Source organism: Talpa occidentalis, unplaced genomic scaffold, assembly GCF_014898055.3.
Source record: "Talpa occidentalis isolate TD23 unplaced genomic scaffold, MPIMG_talOcc4v2.1 talOcc4.7, whole genome shotgun sequence".
NCBI classification, from domain to species: domain Eukaryota; kingdom Metazoa; phylum Chordata; class Mammalia; order Eulipotyphla; family Talpidae; genus Talpa; species Talpa occidentalis.
Window position 1 is genome coordinate 40,546,604 of NW_023605083.1, and position 20,213 is coordinate 40,566,816.

General features: G+C 41.3%; 1 protein-coding gene across 1 annotated transcript; it reads left to right on the top strand.

Moving 5' to 3' along the window:
- The first annotated feature begins 5,550 nt into the window (after positions 1-5,550).
- On the top strand, positions 5,551-6,514 carry LOC119231084 (olfactory receptor 1J4-like). The gene has a single exon (XM_037492715.1). It carries the CDS (start codon positions 5,551-5,553, stop codon positions 6,502-6,504), a length of 954 nt encoding a protein of 317 aa, XP_037348612.1. The 3' UTR covers positions 6,505-6,514.
- The last annotated feature ends 13,699 nt before the right edge of the window (positions 6,515-20,213 follow it).

Here is a 20,213-nt window from a genome sequence, read left to right on the forward strand (position 1 = left end):
AGTATAAAATGTAACATTATTAAAATAGAAAATACTTTAAAAAATAAAATCTCAAATTATAAATTTTGAAGGACATGGGATAAAATGCTGTTATCTGGGTTAAGCAATGGTATCTTATAAAAGCAAAAAAAATTTAATTTGTATAAGAAGGGAGTGAAAATTGGACTTCATCATGCTTTTAAAAATAGTACTTTTAAGAGAATATGACTATAATAAGCATGGGGGGAAATTCCTTTAAGCAATATATCTGAAAAAGCACTTGATATCAAAACATGTGAAAAACTTTCAAAAGGGCTCAGTTTGGGGCAAAACAAAATCAATTTGAAAATTTGTAAAAGATTTGAACAAATGCTTTGCCAAAATAAATACTGATATAATTAGACACTCTACGTCATTAGAGATCAAGTAAACACAAACTAAAGTCCCAAAGCATCATCACTGCACTCCCAGTGGAATGTTAAATTTACAAAACTGGCCATAACACCATTGACCAGACCTATTAGAATGTTAACCACTGACAAATCTAAGTGTATATTGGGGAATTCAAACACTCATACACTGCTTGTGAGAGTGAAAAATGATATGACAACTTCCCTAAAATGCTGGCTGTGCACTTACTGCCATTTGATCCTGCTATCGCACTCTTAGGGATAACTCATTAGAAATGAAAGTCTATATCCATTTAAATCTGGTTTATTAATTCAGCTTAATGATAACAGCTCCGAAGGGAAAATAACCCAGTGTTAGATGAAGGTTAGGGGTTGCCTGGTTACAGCAAAAGAGGTGAAAGGAGGGCCTCCCCGGAGGCGCAGGGGTTGAGCTCTGGGTTGCAAAGCTGCCCGCAGCCTCTGCAGTGCCAGTTCGATCCCCGGCCCTCGGGTGAGGGTCCCACATGGTGCGCAGACCTCTCCTGCGCACCTGCTGCTCCCCTCAGCAGTGTACTTCGTCAGTCTGCCTGCTCTGCTCTGCTCTCCACTCTGACTCTGGTGAATTCTCTCACTATCCCGCGCTTCTGACTGTACCCAGTGCTTGTATAAATAAATAAATAAATATTTAAAAAAAAAAAGAGGTGAAAGGAAAGAGTGTGAGGAGGGCTCACAAAGAGAGATATGGCCATCTTCAGAGGTCATTTGACATGATACTTTCAGAAATAAATGTTTATGTCAAAACTGAAAAAAACTGTGCACTTTAAATATCTGGGCTCTCATGTCTGTCAATTATAAACAAAGAAAAGTAATGATATGATGATAATTTGAACACTCCCATACCTAGTAAGGAAATTTATTTTCATTACAATTTCCTTACAAAGAAAAGTTGAGGTACAGATACCATCACCGATGATTTTATCAAATATATATATATATATTTTTTTATAGAGGCATGTTTTATTTATTTATTTGTTTGTTTGTTTGTTTGTTTTTGTTTATACAAGCACTGGGTACAGTCAGAAGCGCGGGAGGGTGAGAGAATTCACCAGAGCCAGAGCGGGGAGCAGAGCAGGCAGAAGGACCGAAGTACACTGCTGAGGGGAGCAGCGGGCGGCAGGAGAGGTCTGCACGCCATGTGAGACCCTCTTCTGGTGGCCGGGGAGCAGCCGGGGATCGAACCGGCGCCACAGAGGCCGCGGGCAGCTTTGCAACCCAGCGCTCAACCACTGCACCACTGGGGAGGCCCCTTATCAAATATATTTAATGAAAAAATAGGAACAAGTTATGATTTTTGGCAACTGGCAGAAAAATCATTCTCTGATTACCTTGTTCTAGTTGATTTCTTATTTTTAATATCTTCATTGATCAATTGTAAATTTGGTCATGAAACTATATTAATAAATCAGTCTGGTTCTATGTAAATAAAATAAGTCAGAAACCTGAACAAAGGAAAATCCCTATTCTCTATGAGCTCTCATTCCCTGACCCAAGAGATAAAAATTGGAGAATAAACACTACGTGTAGACGAGATGCCTGTCTTGGAGACGGCAGGCGTCCCTCTGTCTTGACTGGAGAAGCTGCATTTCAGACCCTGATGCCAGTGAGTCCCCTGTGTGTGCAGCCCTGTTCTGGCCAAGAGATGGGGGTGTTAAAAAACATATCCTCCTGATTCAGGGTGCCAACACTAGGGGAAGAAATGTGTCCCCAGTTCCAGGGCACATTATATGCATAAGAAAAATTCTGGATGTGGACCAAACTGGGCAAGGTGTGTAGGGGAGAACCTTGAGAAGGGTGATGCACAAATGGCCAATTTCTGAAGAGTGTAGAGCAGCACAGAGCCATCAGCCTGGGGGTGTCTGTCACCAAGTTAAACCGAGCTGGTATAAAACTGTACTGGCTGAGTTACTCACATTAGTTTCACATACTCGTGTTGTGGAAGTAGCTTTGAAAATAATTATCAATTGACTGAGTCATTCAACTGCCTGAACTGCAACAACATCAATGATTATATTTATCTTTTGTTGGAATATGCAAAGGTAATGACAATAAGGCTGGATATTTAGTGAACATTTAAATGCTTTAGCAGGAATAACCTTGAAACTTTAATAAAATCTTCATAACTATCATATGTTTATTATCTGCACTTTATAACTAATAAATAAGACTGAGGGAAATGACTTTACTTATTTAGGATGACAACAAGTAAGTGACAGAGGCCAGCGCCCAGTGCTGTCTGAACAGGTGCTGGCTCCTCATGCTAGAGGAAGGCCCAGCTCATCCTGCTTCTCAGGTGGCCTAGGAGCAGGTCAGTGCCGCCTGATACCTAAACACGGCTCAGGTGCCTCCAAATAGCTCAGTCCCTCCAGCCTCTATGCAGGCTTCTCCCCAGAGTCTGACAGGACTGAGACAGTCAAATTACTGTCTTTCCTTAACCAGGAGCTGAGGGACCTTGCTTGTCCTTCAGTGGCTTATAAAGTTGTGTCCTCCTTGCTGTTCTCTGGCATCAGGGACAGACACAGTAAGACATACATAGGAGGTGATGGACTCACAGAGGAAGTCTTCATACTATTTGTTGCTGGCCTTCCCAACAGAAACTGAGGACTCAGGCATTAAATAGAAGGTGCCTGATGTAGAGTATGTCTCTGTATACTCAGAGGTCAGATGTGCCCTCCATATCGATCCGTGTGTGATGGGGTGGGCGATGTTCCTGTGTGTGTGTGACTGCTGTGGCTCTTATGAGAGAGGGGCAGAAGAGAAGACAGGAAACAGTGTTGAAGACAGAAGTGAGACAAGAGATGAGAAACATAAGAGAAAGGCAGAGAGGTGGAAAAGGAAATAGACATAAGATAGAAAGATTTGGAGAGAGAAATGACTCAACATTATTCCTTTCCCTACTTTGTCCCAGAGCATAAGTACCAAGGGGCCACTGTCAAGCAAGTGGGGACCACTGCTGAGTGTGATCTGCAGTCTCAACCAGTCCTTTGATCTCAAATACCTGCCCTTCCTGCTGCATAATTCCCACATATTCATCTCTGTTTACTCAACACGGGTAAGTAAAGAGATTGCAGATAGTAAAGAGAAAAAGATGTGCTTCCCATCTGGAGCAGGAGTTCCTGCGTTTATCCATGAACAGCAAGGGAGGGAGGACTTGAAATGGTTATAGTCAAGTCTTATGTGTGATCTTGTTTTTTGTTTACGATTATATGTGCATGTCACGCCAAGGTTCAGTGTGTGTGTGTTGAAGTTTATATACAGATGATTCTGTGGGGTCCTTGCCACTGCTGGGGCCACAGGTTCCTCATTACTGACACCTTACTGCCATTCACAGTGGTCATGCTCTGCATTAAGGGGACGGGTCACTTGGGTCTCCATCACTAGGCGGGTGTCACATACTAATGGATGGGACCTCAGTGCCTAGAGCAGGTCCACGGGGGCCCAGTCTTCATCTGGCCCTTATGTTTACTCTCTGACATAAAGATGTCTCCCTGGGAAAGGATGTCTCCCTGTCTGACCACCACTCCCACATACAGTGAAATTTTGAGGACTAAATGAGGCAATGCATACAGACTGTCCAGCACCATGCCTGGCTCATGCTTGGTGCTCAGTAAGACAAGAATTATTATTTTCCCTAAGCCAGTTTCAGTGTGATGGAGATCCCTTCACTGATGTCTGCAGCCAGAGGAGCAGAAGCCTAAGGGCAGGAGCCCCTGCACAACCCTCACGCACCCGGAGCACACAGCCTGATATTTCCTGATCTCGGGAACAAGTGCCTTACTCACAAGCACTGCCATATTCAAGGTCCCGGCTGGTCCAGCTGCTTCCTGCGTGTTTCCTCTGTCTCTCAGTGAGGCTGATACAGCACACAGCAGTGGGCAGCCAGGCCTCTGCATGGGGGTCCAGACACTGTCCTCTCAGTGGCCATGAACCAAGGTAAGCAGAGGCCTCAGCAAGTTCATGGTCCCTGAGGAGGCCTTGCTGTCCTGCTCCCCTGCTTGAGAGAGTCAGTGCGGATCCTCTTCAGCATGTGTGTGTGTGTGTGTGTGTGTAAAACTATAACCTAATGTCACTGCCAAAGGAAGGGTGAATATGGGATCCACCAGCAGAGAAGGGAGAGACCTCAGTGGTCATTGTATCTTTGTCCAATGTTTCATCACAATTATGTAATGAAGGGAATAGGACTTTCCTAATATATCAAGCAGCCTCTAGATATTTATCTAACATTGGAAATTAAAGTTGTGTGTAAGTGGTTTTAATTACATATCAGTATGAGTGAAAATTCTTGGACCAACGAGTGAAAAATGAGGAAACACAGCTTGTCCAGTGACAGCTATAACATCAATGCTGAGTGAAAGATTCTGGTTAAATACACGTTGTCATTTCACTAGTTTTATTTTGTAGAGATGCAGCTTTGCACACGTGGAAATGTATCTTTTGTTCCTCAACATTAAAACAGGTGTGATAATACTGGCTAATTAAGAAAATGGTGAAATATAAAGTGTGTGTAAGCCCCTTGACACACTACTGACATATTATGTGTTAATGACAAATATTTCACATAATAATCTCTGCTTGGGACATGGGTTCACTAGGGGCCCAGGAATATTAAATACTTCTGGTGAGTAACGATTCTGCCAATATTACCATAAACTGTTCTATTCCAATTAAAGGGATTCTCACCTTTTTAAGGGAAATGTCCTGTGAGCCTGTGGATGATTTTCCCATAATGTTTCCGTCACTCCAGTCACTGACACTTGACTTGGCCAGATATAAAAAATGCAAACTAGCTGTATGCACAGACTTAATTTCCTGTTCATTTTCATGAAGCCAGTACTTTGTGTGATGCCTGAAACAGTTATAGTTCAGTAATACTTGCAGAATAAAGAAAAATGCCCTCTAGTTTCCGTGGAGGAAAATCTTGTTATTTTGTGAGGGTGTCATGTACCATGGAGCTGGGAAGTGACACACTGACTGGTTTTGGAGCAGCAACAGGAGTGAGCAATAAAAAAATGACTAGTTAAAATATAATGCCATCGTGTAATAAGGACATGACTATAATGTTTTGGCTAATCCAGGCTTCCTGCTTTTCCGGGTATCCTTCATTCCCAGCAGAGACATGGGCAACATGCTTTGGGAGAACCAGAGCAGTGTGTCTGAGTTCCTCCTCCTGGGGCTCTCCATCCGTCCAGAGCAGCGGGGCCTGTTCTTTGCCCTGTTCCTGGGCATGTACCTGACCACGGTGCTGGGGAACCTGCTCATCATCCTGCTCATCAGGCTGGACTCCCGCCTCCATACCCCCATGTACTTCTTCCTCAGCCACTTGGCCTTCGCTGATGTGTGTCTCTCATCTGTCACTGTCCCTAAGATGCTGTGGAACATGCACACTAATCAGAAGTCCATCCCCTATGCAGGGTGTGTTTCCCAGATATATTTTTTCTTATTGTTTGCTTGTCTTGACAATTTCCTTCTTGCAGTGATGGCCTATGACAGGTACGTGGCCATCTGTCAGCCCCTCCACTACACCACCATCATGAGGCAGGAGCTATGTGTCTCCTTAGCAGCTGGGTCCTGGTTATTAAGCTCCCTCCACTCTCTGTTGCACACCCTGCTCTTGGCCCGACTGTCCTTCTGTGGTGACAATACCATACACCACTTCGTCTGTGACCTCACCACACTCCTAAATATGAGCAGTTCAGATGTCTCCCTCAATGAATTGTTCATCCTCACTGAGGGAGGATTACTAGTAATACTACCTTTGAGTGGCATCGTGGGCTCCTATATCCGGATTTGGACCACCGTCCTGAGAGAGCCCTCTGCTAAGAAATTCTTCAAAGTCCTTTCTACCTGTGGCTCCCACCTCCTCGTTGTGTCTTTATTCTATGGGACCATTGGAGAAGTTTACTTTTTCTCCTCATCCTCCATGTCCAATGATAAAAAAATGATTGCCTCAGTGATGTATACGGTAGTCACCCCCATGCTGAACCCCTTCATCTACAGCCTGAGAAACAGAGACATGAAACGTGCCTTGGAAACACTTGTGAATCGGGCTAAGTTCCTTATGTCAAAACACGAGATCTGAATGTGGTTAAAAAAAAAATGGACAAGAAACTATCATAACTTGACAAGTATTCTGACAGTCCAGTAATCTGGGGTGCTTGTACAGTACAGGGAAGTTGGCCTTTCCCGTGATCCTCTCTGCTGACATACACAGTTTTGTTTACCCAAACAGACTTTCAAGGATTCTGATATTTTCTTAACAATTCTTATAATACACGATGTCTTATTGTAACATGTGCAGTGCTTGAAGTTAGGAGAGCAATGAGCATGCCAACTTGTCAAAGTGAAGGCAGTAACTCCTCAGTCCCTCCAACACCAGAGGAACCTGCCTTTCTCTTTGGTTTCCTCATGGTCAAGGGAAGAAGGAAACTAGAAAGACTGTCATTCAAAATTCTGCTGAGGTAAACTGAAAATCCAATTTTTAAAAACCTGACATCTCCATAGTAAACATCTGAAACTCCTATCTTCACTTCCTTTTAAATTGAGTCTATATAACTTAACTTGTCTTTAATAAATATGTGTTGATACAAGTTTGGCAATTTTCTGTTATCAGTAATTGCTTTAAGTTTCTCCCAAGAAAGAAATATTCTGAAATGCTCTACTAAATGTTCTAGATCTTATTCCAGTGGTAGTTATAGTGGATATATAGATGTATGTGTATATATATATATATACACACACACACACACATATATATACATCTCATGAATCTAAATTTAATGAATCTGCATTTTGACGTAATAGACTTTGTGTAAATACGTTGGACAGCAACACAAAAATGAAGGGCTGAGAAAAATATAATAAACCCTGATTACAATTTTCTGATGGAACAGTTATGGAGATGTGTGTGCATAAATTATATAAATTGGGGAGTGCGTATTTTATAATTAATATATGTGCCCTTTCAATATGAAAATAATACATGTAATATAGATACATATGATATATTCACATAAATATACTGAGGTAAATATTTATTTGATAGCTCTCTCTAAAATGATATTATTGTGGTGAAGGAATGCTTGTAAGCCTTCCCCCTTGCTTTTTATGTTCCTCTTCAATTTTCTGACCTGACAATATATAATTATAATAAACAAAGTATTTTCTCCTGTTACATTATTACCCAATGTTCCCATTCTATAAGAGCTGGAAGAGTGAACTCATCCACATTTTCAAGGGAGAGTGAGAGCCAAGAGAGAGTGGAGACACTAAACAGCCATTCATTACACACTGAAGGCTGAGAAACAGCTTATCAATGGTAGCAGCACACAAGAATGAAGGAAGGAAGAATCAGAAGATGAGGGAATGATATATTTACAAAGTAAAAGTATTATTTTACTAACCTCTACCCACATGGAATATATCGACAAAACTGAATGGGAAATAAAGAAATTTGCAGGAAAACGCACAAAGATACAAGCAGGTTTATACTAACGGAAATCCCAAGGGTAATTCTCTACATATAAGGCAGTGATTATATGAGACAATGAGGAAATTTACAAAGAAATGAAGAACAACAGAAAATATTGGCAAATATAAAAGAACAATTGATTATACTGGTAAATATAGAAATGAAAGTTTTCTTTAAAAAAAAATCAATGATAAGCATTAAAAAGAATTACCAGATTTTCTTTCTTGTATTTTTCAGTGAAAATTGACAAGCTGATTCTAGTTTCCTGAAGGAGATGCAAACACGCTGGAATAGCTACAGTAGCTGTGACAAGAGAACGAGATGAATCTTTGCCTCATGTATGACCTGATCATAAAAGTCCTGTAATCAAGTCAGACTCATGTGAGAATAAGGATGGAAAAATAGGTCAATGGAACAGAGCACACCCCATACATAGATCCATACAGTGTAAACCCTGACACCTCAGAGAGGAGCAAGTGTAGTGCAAAGTGGAAGAAATACAGTCTTTCTGCAAAGGATGCTGCAGGAACAGAATATCCAGTCATCAAAATAAACTTCCAGCTAAAATTTGCACCGAGTATAAAATGTAACTTTATTAAAATAGAAAATACTTTAAAAATAAACTGTAAAAAATACACTATCAAAGTATAAAAATTTAGAGGACATATGGGATAAAATCCTGTGATCTTGGGTTAAGCAAAAGTTTCTTATAAAAGCAAAAGAATTTTAATTTGTATTACAAGACAGTGAAAATTGCATTTCATCATACTTTTTTGAATGATACTTTTAAAGAATATGACATAATAAGCATGTGGGGGAAATACCTTTAAGTGTGTGTGTGTGTGTGTGTGTGTGTGTGTGTGTGTGTGTATCTGATAAAGCACCTGAAATTAAAATATGGGGAAAACATTCAAAAAGTCTCAGTTTCGGACAAAAAAAAATCCAATTCAAAAAATGGGTAAAAGATTTTAACGAGGGCCTCCCCGGTGGCGCAGCGGTTGAGCGCTGGGTTGCGAAGCTGCCCGCGGCCTCTGCGGCGCTGGTTCGATCCCCGGCTGCTCCCCGGCCACCACAGGAGGGTCCCACATGGCGCGCAGACCTCTCCTGCCGCCCGCTGCTCCCCTCAGCAGTGTACTTCGGTCCTTCTGCCTGCTCTGCTCCCCGCTCTGGCTCTGGTGAATTCTCTCACCCTCCCGCGCTTCTGACTGTACCCAATGCATGTATAAACAAACAAATAAATAAATAAATACATAAATAAAAATAAAAATAAAAAAAAAAAAAGATTTTAACGAATGCTTTGCTAAATAAAAATACAGAAATGATTAGATATTAAGTAAATGCAAATTAAAGTCCCAAAGCATCATCACTGCATTCCAGGTGGAATGTTAAAGTACAAAACTGGCCATAACACTTTTGACCAGATCTACTAGAATGTTAACCACTGACCAATCTAAGTGTATATTGGGGAATTCAAACTCTCATACACTGTTTGTGAGAGTGAAAAATGATATGACAACTTTCCTATAATGTGGACTGCGCACTTATTACCATTTGATGCTGTGATCCCACGCGTAGGGATCACTCATTAGAAATGCCAAGTCTATGTCCATTTAAAACTGGTCTATGAAATGGGCTTAATGTTCATAGCTCCAAAGGGATAAAAACCCAGTAAGCCACAGGTCAGGGGTTGCCTGGTTATAGCAAAAGAGGTAAAGGTAAGTATGGGAGGAGGTTCACAGGAGGGACACTGCCATCTTCAGAGGTGATCACTGTATCTGTTTTATTGACATGATACTTTCAGAAATGAATGTTTATGTCAAAACTGAACAAACTGTGCATTTTAAATATCTAGACTCTATTGTGTGTCAATTATAAACAAAGAAAAATAATGAGATGAACTTAAATTGAACACTCCCTTATTATACCATCACAAGTGATTTTATCAAACATATTTAATGCACAAATAGGAGCAAGTTATGATATTTACAATTGGCAAAAAAAATCATTATGATTATTTTGTTCTAGTTGATTTCTTACTTTTAATATGTTTGTTGATCATTTGTAGAGTTGTCAACTAATTGCATTAATAAATCAGCCGTTCCATGTAAACAAATTAGGTCAGATACTTGAACTAAGGAAATTCCCTGTCTCTATAACCTCTCATTCCCTGATCCAAGAGTTAAAAATCAGAGAATGAAAAGTATGTGTGGACGAGATACTTGCGTTGGAGACGGCAGGCGTCTTTCTGTCTGGACTAAAGAAGCTGCATTTCAGAGCCTGATGCCCAGTGAGACCCTGTGTGTGCGGCCCTGTGCTGGCCTAGAGTAAGGGGGGAGGAAAGGGTTAAAGACATATCCTCCTTCTTAGAGGTGCCATGATGTTGGGGACATGGGAAGGAATTGTGTCCCCAGTTCTAGGGCACATTATACACATAAGAAAAAATGGGGGTGTGGACTGAACTCGGCAAGGAGTGTAGGCAAGTACATTAGAAGGGACATGCACAAATGCCAACTTTCTGAAGAGTCTAGAGCAGCACAGAGCCATCAGCCTGGGGGTGTCTGCTACCAAGTTAAACTGAGTTGGTGCAAAAGTGTACTGGCTGAGGCCCTCACATTTGTATCATATATTCATGTTGTATTGTGGAAGTAGCTTTGAAAAATAATGAATCTACTGACTGAATCACTCGGCTGCCTTGAACTGGCATCAACATGAAAGATTTTATTTATCTTTTGTTGGAATATGCAAAGGTAATGACAATAAGGGCTGACATTTATTGGACATTTATGTGCTTTAGTAGGAGTGATATCGAAACTTTACAAAAAATCTTCACAACTATCATGCATTTATTCTTTGCACTTTATAACTGATAAACAAGACTGAGAAAAGTAACTTTACTCATTTAGGATGAATAACAAAGGAGTGACAGAGTCCAGCACCCAGTGCTGTCTGAATAGGTGTTGGCTCCTCATGCTGGAGGAAAGCCAGGTCATCCTGCTTCTCAGGTGGCCTGTGAGCAGGTTCGTGTCCCCAGATACCGCGACACAGCTCAAGTGCCTCCAAGTAGCTCAATCCCTCCAGTCTCTATTCAGGCTCCTCCCCAGGATCTGAAGGGAACTGAAACAGTCAAACCACTGTCTTTCCTTAACCAGGAGCTGAGGGATCCTTCTGGGTCCTCTTTGTGATTTATAAAGTGGTGCATCCTGGTTATTCTCTGGCATCAGTGACAAATAAACACAGTGAGCTCGGGGGGCGATGGACTCACAGAGGATGTCTTCTTATTGTTGCTGGTCTTCCCAGCAGGAGCTGAGGACTCAGAAACTGATTAGGTGCCCGATGTAACAAGAAATGACACAGGCCAGAGCGGACGGGGATTCTAGGTAAGCAGAGGGTGTCTCTGTGCTCTGAGGTCAGATGTGCCTCCATGTGGGTCGGTGTGTGATGGGAGTAGAAGAATGTTCCCTCACAAATATGTGTGTTGTGACCTCTCTCTTCCGACAGAGAGATGGTGAAAGAAAAAGAATGGAATGAAACAGAAAACTAGACAGAGAGAGGTAAATGCCATTATATTCTTTCCCCCTTTTGCCCCAGGACACAAGCACCAACTGGGCCCCCATAAAGCACATGGGGACCTCTACCAAGTGTGATCTGCAGTGTCTTACCACTACTTTGATTTCAAATATCGCCCTCCATGCTGCATAACTCCCACATGTTCTTCTTTGACTACTCATCACAGGTAAGTCAAAGAGATTGCAAAGGGTAAACAGAAGATGTGCTCCCCGGTCTGGAGCAGGGGTTCCTGCATTTATCGATGAGCAGCAGGGGTGGGAGGAATTGAAATTGCTATAGTTAAGTGTTAGGTGTGATCTTGTATTTTGTTTATGATTATATATGCATGTCACGTGAAGGTTTAGAGTGTGTGTGTGTGTGTGTGTGTGTGTGTTTTGAAGTTTATATACAGCTATTTCCGTGGGATCCCTGCCTCTGCTGGGGCCACAGGTTCCTCATTAGTGACACCTTGATGCCATTCACAGTGGCCATGATCTACATTGAGAAGGCTCATTCGGGTCTCCACCCCTGGGTAGGTGTCACATACTAATGGATGTGACCTCAGTGCCTACAGCAGGTCCACTGGGGCCCAGTCTTCTTCTGGCCCTTATGTTTGCTCTCTGACATTCAGAGACCTCCCTGGGAAAGGAGGGGTAACTACTCCCACACACAGTGCAATCTTGAGGACTAAATGAGGCAATGCACACAGACTGTCCAGCATCACTCCTGGCTCATGACTGGTGCTCAGAAGAGACAAGACTTATTACTATTTTTCCACAAGGCTGCATCAGTTTGATGGAGAGCCCTACTTCACTACTTTCTGGGCCCCAACAAGTAGAAGCATAAGACCAGGGCCCTGCATGCCCCTCACACACGCAAGAACTCAGCCTGATATTTCCAGGGCCCAGACCCAGCACCTTCCTCACAAGCCCTGCCTCAGTCAAGGCTCCAGTTGGTCCAGTTGCTTCCTGCTTTTTTCCTCTGGTTCTCAGTGAGGATGACACAGCACACGTCAGCGGGCAGCCAGGCCTCCACATGGGGGTCCAGACACTGTCCTCTCAGTGGCCATGAACCAAGATAAGCAGAGCCCTCAGCAAGTTCATGGTTCCAGAGGAGGCCTTGCTGTCCTGCTCCCCTGCATGAGAAAGTCCATGAGGACCCCTCTTCAGTTTGTATGTGTGTAACTATAATTCTAACGTCACTGCCAAAGGAAGGGTGAATCGGAAATCCACCATCAGAAAATGGAGAGACCTCATTAGTCATTATTTCTGTCCAGGGTTTCATCACATTTATGTAATGAAGGGAATAGTACATTCTTAATATACCAAGCAGCCTATATATATTTACAATTGCAAATTAAAGTTGTAGAAAGTCCATTTTATTATATATCAATATGACTGAAAATTCTTGGACCAATGAGTGACAAATGAGGTCACACACTTGTCCAGTGAAGGCTATGACATCAGTGATGACTGCGGATTCTGGTTAGATACTCATTGTCATTTCACTACTTTTACTTAGTAGAGATGCTCCTTTGCACACCAGGAAATGTATTCTTTGTTCCAAAACATTAAAATGGGTGTGAGAATTTACTTAGGAAAATGGTAAAATTCACATATGAAAGTGTGTGTAAGCCCCTTGATATCCTGCTGACATATTATGTGTTAATGACAAATATTTCACATAATTATTAATTTCTGCTGGTGACATGGGTTGACTAGGGGCCCAGGAATATGAAATACCTCTGACCAGTAAGGATTCTGCCAATTTTACCATAAGTTATACTATTCCAATTAAAGGAATTCTCACCTTTTAAGAGGAAATGTCCTATGAGCCTGCTGATGCTTTTCTCATAATGTTGCCACATCATTCCAGTTACTAACATTTGGCTTGGTCAAATGTTATATAAACTAGCTATATGCACAGACTTAATTTCCTGTTCATTTTCATGAACTCAGTGTTTTGTGTGGTGCCTGGAACAGTAATAGTTCAATAATACTTGCAGAATAAAGAAAAATGCCCTCTAGTTTCCATGGAAAGAAAGCTTGTTATTTTGTGAGGGAGTCATGTACCATGGAGCCAGATGTGACAGACTGGTTTTGAAGCAGCAGTAGGTGTGAGCAATAAAAAAAAGGATTAGTTAGGGCCTCCCCTGGAGGCGTAGCGGTTGAGCGCTGGGCTGCGAAGCTGCCCGCAGCCTCTGCAGTGCTGGTTCGATCCCTGACCGGTGGCGAGGGTCCTGTCTCGCCGGCTGCTCCCCTTAGCAGTATATTTTGGTCAGTCTGCCTGTTCTGCTCCCTGCTCTGTCTCTGGTGAATCCTCTCACCCTCCTGCACCTCTGGTCTGTACCCCAGTTCTTGTATAAATAAATAAATCTTTAAAAAAAAAAGAACTAGTTAAAATATAACACCATCATGTAATAAGGACATGACTATAATGTTTTGGCTAATCCAGGCTTCCTGCTTTTCCCTGTTTCCTTCATTCTCAGCAGAGACATGAGCAACAAGAAGGGGGAAAACCAGAGCAGCGTGTCCGAGTTCCTCCTCCTGGGGCTCCCCATCCGTCCAGAGCAACGGGGCCTGTTCTTCGCCCTGTTCCTGGGCGTGTACCTGACCACGGTGCTGGGGAACCTGCTCATCATCCTGCTCATTAGGCTGGACTCGCACCTCCACACCCCCATGTACTTCTTCCTCAGCCACTTGGCCTTAAATGATGTGTGTCTCTCATCAGTCACTGTCCCTAAGATGCTGTGGAACATGCAGACTAATCACAAGTCCATCCCCTATGCAGCATGTATTTCCCAGACATATTTTTTCTTATTGTTTGGTTGTTTTGACAATTTCCTTCTTGCAGTGATGGCCTATGACAGGTACGTGGCCATCTGTCAGCCCCTCCACTACACCACCATCATGAGGCAGGAGCTGTGTGTCTCCTTAGTAGCTGGGTCCTGCTCCTTGAGCTCACTCCAATCCCTGTTGCACACCCTGCTCTTGGCCCAACTGTCCTTCTGTGGTGACAATACCATCCCCCACTTATTCTGTGATCTCACTACACTCCTAAAGATGAGCTGCTCAGACATCTCACTCAATGAGCTGCTCATCGTCACTCTGGGAGGATTGCTCCTCATCCTGCCTTTGAGTGGCATCTTGGGCTCCTATATCCGGATTTGGACCACTGTCCTGAGAGACGCCTCTGCTAAGAAATTCTTCAAAGTCCTTTCTACCTGTGGCTCCCACCTCCTCGTTGTGTCTTTATTCTATGGGACCATTGTAGAAATTTACTTTTTCTCCTCATCCTCCATGTCTAATGATAAAAAAATAATTGCCTCTGTGATGTATATGATAGTCACCCCTATGCTGAACCCCTTCATCTATAGCCTGAGAAACAGAGACATGAAACGTGCCCTGGAAACACTTGTGAATCGTTCTAAGTTCCTTATGTCAAATCACTTGATCTGAATGTGGTAATAAAATACAGTCAAGTGGAGAAGAAACTATTACAACTGGACAGGTATTCTACAAGTCCAGTTAAGGAAGTTGGCCTTTCCCGTGATCCTCTGCTGACAGACAGAGTTTCGTTTACCCAGACTTGACTTTCAAGGATTCTGACATTTTCTTAACAATTCTTATAATACACGATGCCTTATTGTAACATGCACAGTGCTTGATGTTAGGACAGCAGTGAGCATGCCAACTGGTCAAAGTAAAGGCAGTAACTCCTCGGTCCCTGCAACACCAAGATACCTGTCTTTCTCCTTGGCGTCCTCATGGTCAAGGGTAGGAGGGAGCTAGGAAGAGTGTCATATAAAATTCTGCTGAGGTAAACTGAAAATCCAATTTTTAAAAACCTGACATCTCCATAGTAAACATTTGATCACTCTGATCTTCACTTCCTTTTAAACTGGGTCTATGTGAGTTAACATGTCTTTAATAAATACATCTTGATGCAAGTGTGAAAATTTTCTGTTTTCAATAAGTGCTTTAGTTCTTCCCAAAAAGAAACATTCTGAAATGCTATAAATGTTCTCTTATTCCAATGGTAGTCACAGTGGAAATATATATATATATATGTGATATATATGTATATATATCACATGAATATACATTTCAAGAGACTATGCATTTTGAATTAGTATAGTTTGTGTAAACATATTAGACAGCAATACAAAAATGAAGGGCTGACAAAAATACAATAAACCATAATTATAATTAACTGATGGAACAGTTATGGAGACGTGTATGCATAAATTATATAAATTGGGGAGTGTGTATTTTATAATATATGTGACCTTTCAATATGAAAATAATACATGTAATACGGATATATATGAGACATTCACATAAATATACAGAGGTAAATATTTATTTGATATCTCTATATAACATGATTATCATTATCCTGGTGAAGTAATGCTCCTAAACATTCCTCCTTTTCTTTTGCTCCTCCTCAATTTTCTGACTTTTCTTAATATATAACTATAATAAACAAAGTCTTTTCTGCTTTAATTATTACCCAGATCAGGTGCACAGGCATGTGTGTGGGGTGATTAGCATGTGCTGAATTGGGAAAGTTCCCATATTTCACAAGCTGGAAGAGCTGGAAAGTGAACTCGACAATGTTTTCAAGGGAGAGGTGAGGGCCAAGTGTGAATGAAGACGCAAACATCCATCATTACACACCTAAGACGGAAAGAGAGATTATCGACTATAGCAGCTTACAGGAATGAAGGAAATCAGAGGTGGGGGAAGGATATATTTACGCAGTAAAAATATTTTACTCGTCTCCACTCACATGGAATATATTCGACAACTCTGAATGTGAAAAAAAGAAATTTGCAGAAAATGAACAAGCAAAGATACTAGCAGTTTTATACTAAGGAATTCCCAAGGGCAATTCTCTACATATAAGGTAGTAGTTATATGACACAACTAGAAAATCCACAAAGAAATGAAGAACAGTAGATATTCATAATATTTGTAAATACAAAAATGTCAGATTTCTAAAAAAAAGCATCAATGATAAGCATTGAAAAGAACTACCAGATTTTCTTTTTCATTTTCAGTGAAAATTGACAAGCCTATTCTAGTTTTCTGAAGGACATGCTAACAAGCAACAGTAGGAGTGACAAGAGGATGAGATGAATCTTTGCCTCATGTATGACCTGATCATAAAAGTCCTGTAATCAAGTCAGACTCATGTTAGAATAAGGATGGAGAAATAGGTCAATGGAACAGAACACAGCCCATACATAGATCCACACTGTATAACATGTCACAGAGGAGCAAGTGTTGTAGAGTGGAGGAAACACAGTCTTCCTGCAAAGGATGTTGCAGGAATGGAATATCCCGAGTCAACAAAATGAACTTCCAGCCAAATACTGCACTGAGTATAAAATGTAACTTATTAAAATAGAAAATACTTTACAAATAAAATTTCAAAGTATAAAAACTTTAGAAGGACATATGGGATAAAATCCTGTCATCCTGGTTTAAGCAAAGGTTTATTATAATAGCAAAAGAATTTTAATTCGTATAAGGTGGTGAAACTTGCATTTCATCACACTTTTTGAATAATAATGTTAAAGAATATAACATAATAAGCATGGGAGAAATATCTTTAAGTATATATATATATCTGATAAAGCACTTGAAATCAAAATATGGAAGGCAATTTCAAACAGTCTCAGTTTGGGCAAAAAAATCCAACTTAAAAATTGGGTAAAAGATTTGAACAAATCCTTTGCCAAATAAAAATAAAGACATGGTTAGATGCTCCACATTATTAGAGGTCAAGTAAAAGCAAACTAAAGTCCCAAAGCATCATCACTGCATTCCAGGTGGAATGTTAAAGTACAAAACTGGCCATAACACTTTTGACCAGACCACTAGAATGTTAACCACTGACCAGTCTAAGTGTATATTGGGGAATTCAAACTCTCATACACTGTTTGTGAGAGTGAAAAATGATATGACAACTTCCCTAAAATGTTGATTGTGCGCTTATTATCATTTGATGCTGCTCTCCCACGCTTAGGGATCACTCATTAGAAATGAAAGTCCATGTCCATTTAAATCTGGTCTATATTCGGCTTAATGTTAATAGCTCCAAAGGGAAAATACCCAGTGTTAGCTGCAGATCAGGAGTTGCCTGGTTATAGCAAAAGAGGTGAAAGGAAAGTGTGGGTGGAGGCATCACAGGAGGGACATGGCCATCTTCAGAGGTAATCACCTTATCTCTGTTTCATTGACACGATATTTTCAGAAATGAATTTTATGTCAAAACTGAATAAATTGTGCATTTTAAATATCTACTCTAATGTGTGTCAATTATAAACAAAGAAAAATAATGAGGTAAAGTTAATGTGAACACTCCCATACCTATTAAAGAAATTCAATTTTCAAATAAGGGACCAGGAAAAAGAATAACTATAAGAAAGAAAAAAATCAAAATCAACAAACAACTATGAACCAGAGACACTCTTTGTGGGGGTGGGGAGGGAAAGGAGGGGTTGGGGTCAAATATGGGGTTGCAATTGTATGGGGAATATAAAAATTAAAAAAAAAATTTCTTACAAAGAAAAGTTTAGGGTCAGAGAACATCACAGGTGATTTTATCAAACATTTTGGCAGAAAAATCATTCTGTGATTATTTTGTTCTAGTTGATTGCTTACTTTTAACACGGTCATTGATCATTTATAGAGTTGGTCACCTAACTAATTATATTAATAATTCATCCCGGTTCTATGTAAATCAAGCAGGTCAGAAACTTGAACTAAGGAAAATCCCTGGTCTCTATGAGCTTTCATTTCCTGACCCAAGATTTAGAAGACAGAGAATGAAAACCACCTGTAGACAAGTATGTGTCTTGGAGATGGCAGGCGTCTTCTGTCTGGACCAGAGAAGCTGCATTTCAGAGTCTGATGCCCAGGGAGTCCTCAGTGTATGCAGCCCTGTGCTGGCCTTGGGTAGGTGGGGGAAGGGAGGGTTAAGTGGAACAGCCTCCCTCCTAGAGGTGCCATGAGTTTGGGATCAGAGAAAGCAATGTGTCCCAATGTCAGGAAGTTATCTGCATAATAAAAATGGGGGTGTGGACTGAGGTAGACTAGGTGTGTAGGGGAGAACCTTGAGAAGGGTCCTGCACAAATGGTTACTTTCTGAGGAGTCTAAAGGAGCACAGAGCCATCCAGCCTGGGAGTGTCTGTTGACACATGTTACACAGAGCAGGTGTAAAACTGAATTGTGTGACAAACTAAAATTTGAATCACATAGTTGTGTTGTTCTTTGGGTACAGTTGAGGTCTTTCTCAGAAAAGAAATAGGTCTTTATAAGCTTGAAGAATATATTAAAGTCATTCAATATCAAAGAATATATTAAGAATTGAAGAATATATTAGAAGAATATATTAATATATTGAAGAATATATTAAGTCATTCAGTAACAACATCAAAATTAGATATGTTTATCTTTTGTTGATTATACAAAGAAAGTAAGAGCTGACACTTGTTGGGCAGTTAGTATTTGAGCAGAAATGATCCCATAGAACCTTAATAAAAATTCTTAATGTTAATACCATGATTATCTTTATATATAGTGATCAACAAGGCTGTGAGAATTGAATTTACTAAATTTAGGGTCATCGGTATAACTTGCAGAGTTCAGCACCCAGAGCTGTCTAAGCAGGCACTGGCTACATCAGTGCTGGAGGGTGACTAGGTCATCCTGCTTCTCAGAATGTGAGCAGCCCAGGATCCCCTGATACCTTGGACACTCTCTCAGGTGATTTCACTATCTCAGTCCCTCCAGCCTCTGTGCAGGTCCCTCCCCATGATATGTTAGAAACTGGAGACAATTAGGCAAATGTCTTTCCGTAAACAGGAGCTTAGAAACCTTGTCCTTGTCGTCAGAGTGGTTTATAAAGTGGTGTCCTCCTGGCTGTTCTCTGGCATCAGGGACAAACACAGCAAGCTCGGGAGGCAATGGACTCAGAGGATTTCTTAGTTTTATGTTGCTGGTCTTCCCAACAGCAGCGGAGACTCAGACACTGATTAGAAGGTGCCTGATATATCAACAGATGACACAGGCTGGCGTGAGCAGGGGATTCGAGGTGACCAGAGTGTGACTCTGTGCTCAGAGGTCAGATGTGCCCTCCATATAGCCGTGTGTGTGATGGGGTGGATGGATGTTTCTGTGTGTGTGATTGCTGTGTCTGATGAGAGAGGGGTAAAGAGGAGACAGGAAAAAGTGTGAATACAGGAGTGAAGCAAAAAGAAGTGATGAAAAAAGACAAAGGAGGAAAGGGGGGAAAGGGAATTAGACATAAGACAGGAAGTGTTGGGGAGAGATAAATGACACAACATGACTATTTTCCTCTCTTTGCCCCATGGCACAAGTACCCACTAGGCCCCCATTAAGCAAATGGGGACCACTGCTGAGTGTGATCTGCAGTCTCTTAGCTAGTCCTTTGATCTCAATCATGTGCCCTCCCTCCTGCATAAATCCCACATGTTCATCTCTGGTTACTAATCACAGGTAAGTAAAGAGATGGTAGATGGCAAAGACAGAAGATGTGCTCCCCGCTCTGCAGCAGGTGGCCAGTGTCTCGCTCATGGACTACATTATCCATCATCCTTTCCTGCTTTTGGAGGAAGGTCCCCTGAGTCTCCATCTCTGTGCAGGTGGATAACAGATGGGAGCTCATTGCAGAAGCAGGTTCCTCTGGGGCCCGGTCCAAGTCTGGTCCTACATGTTTGCTTTCTGACATTCAGATCCCTCCC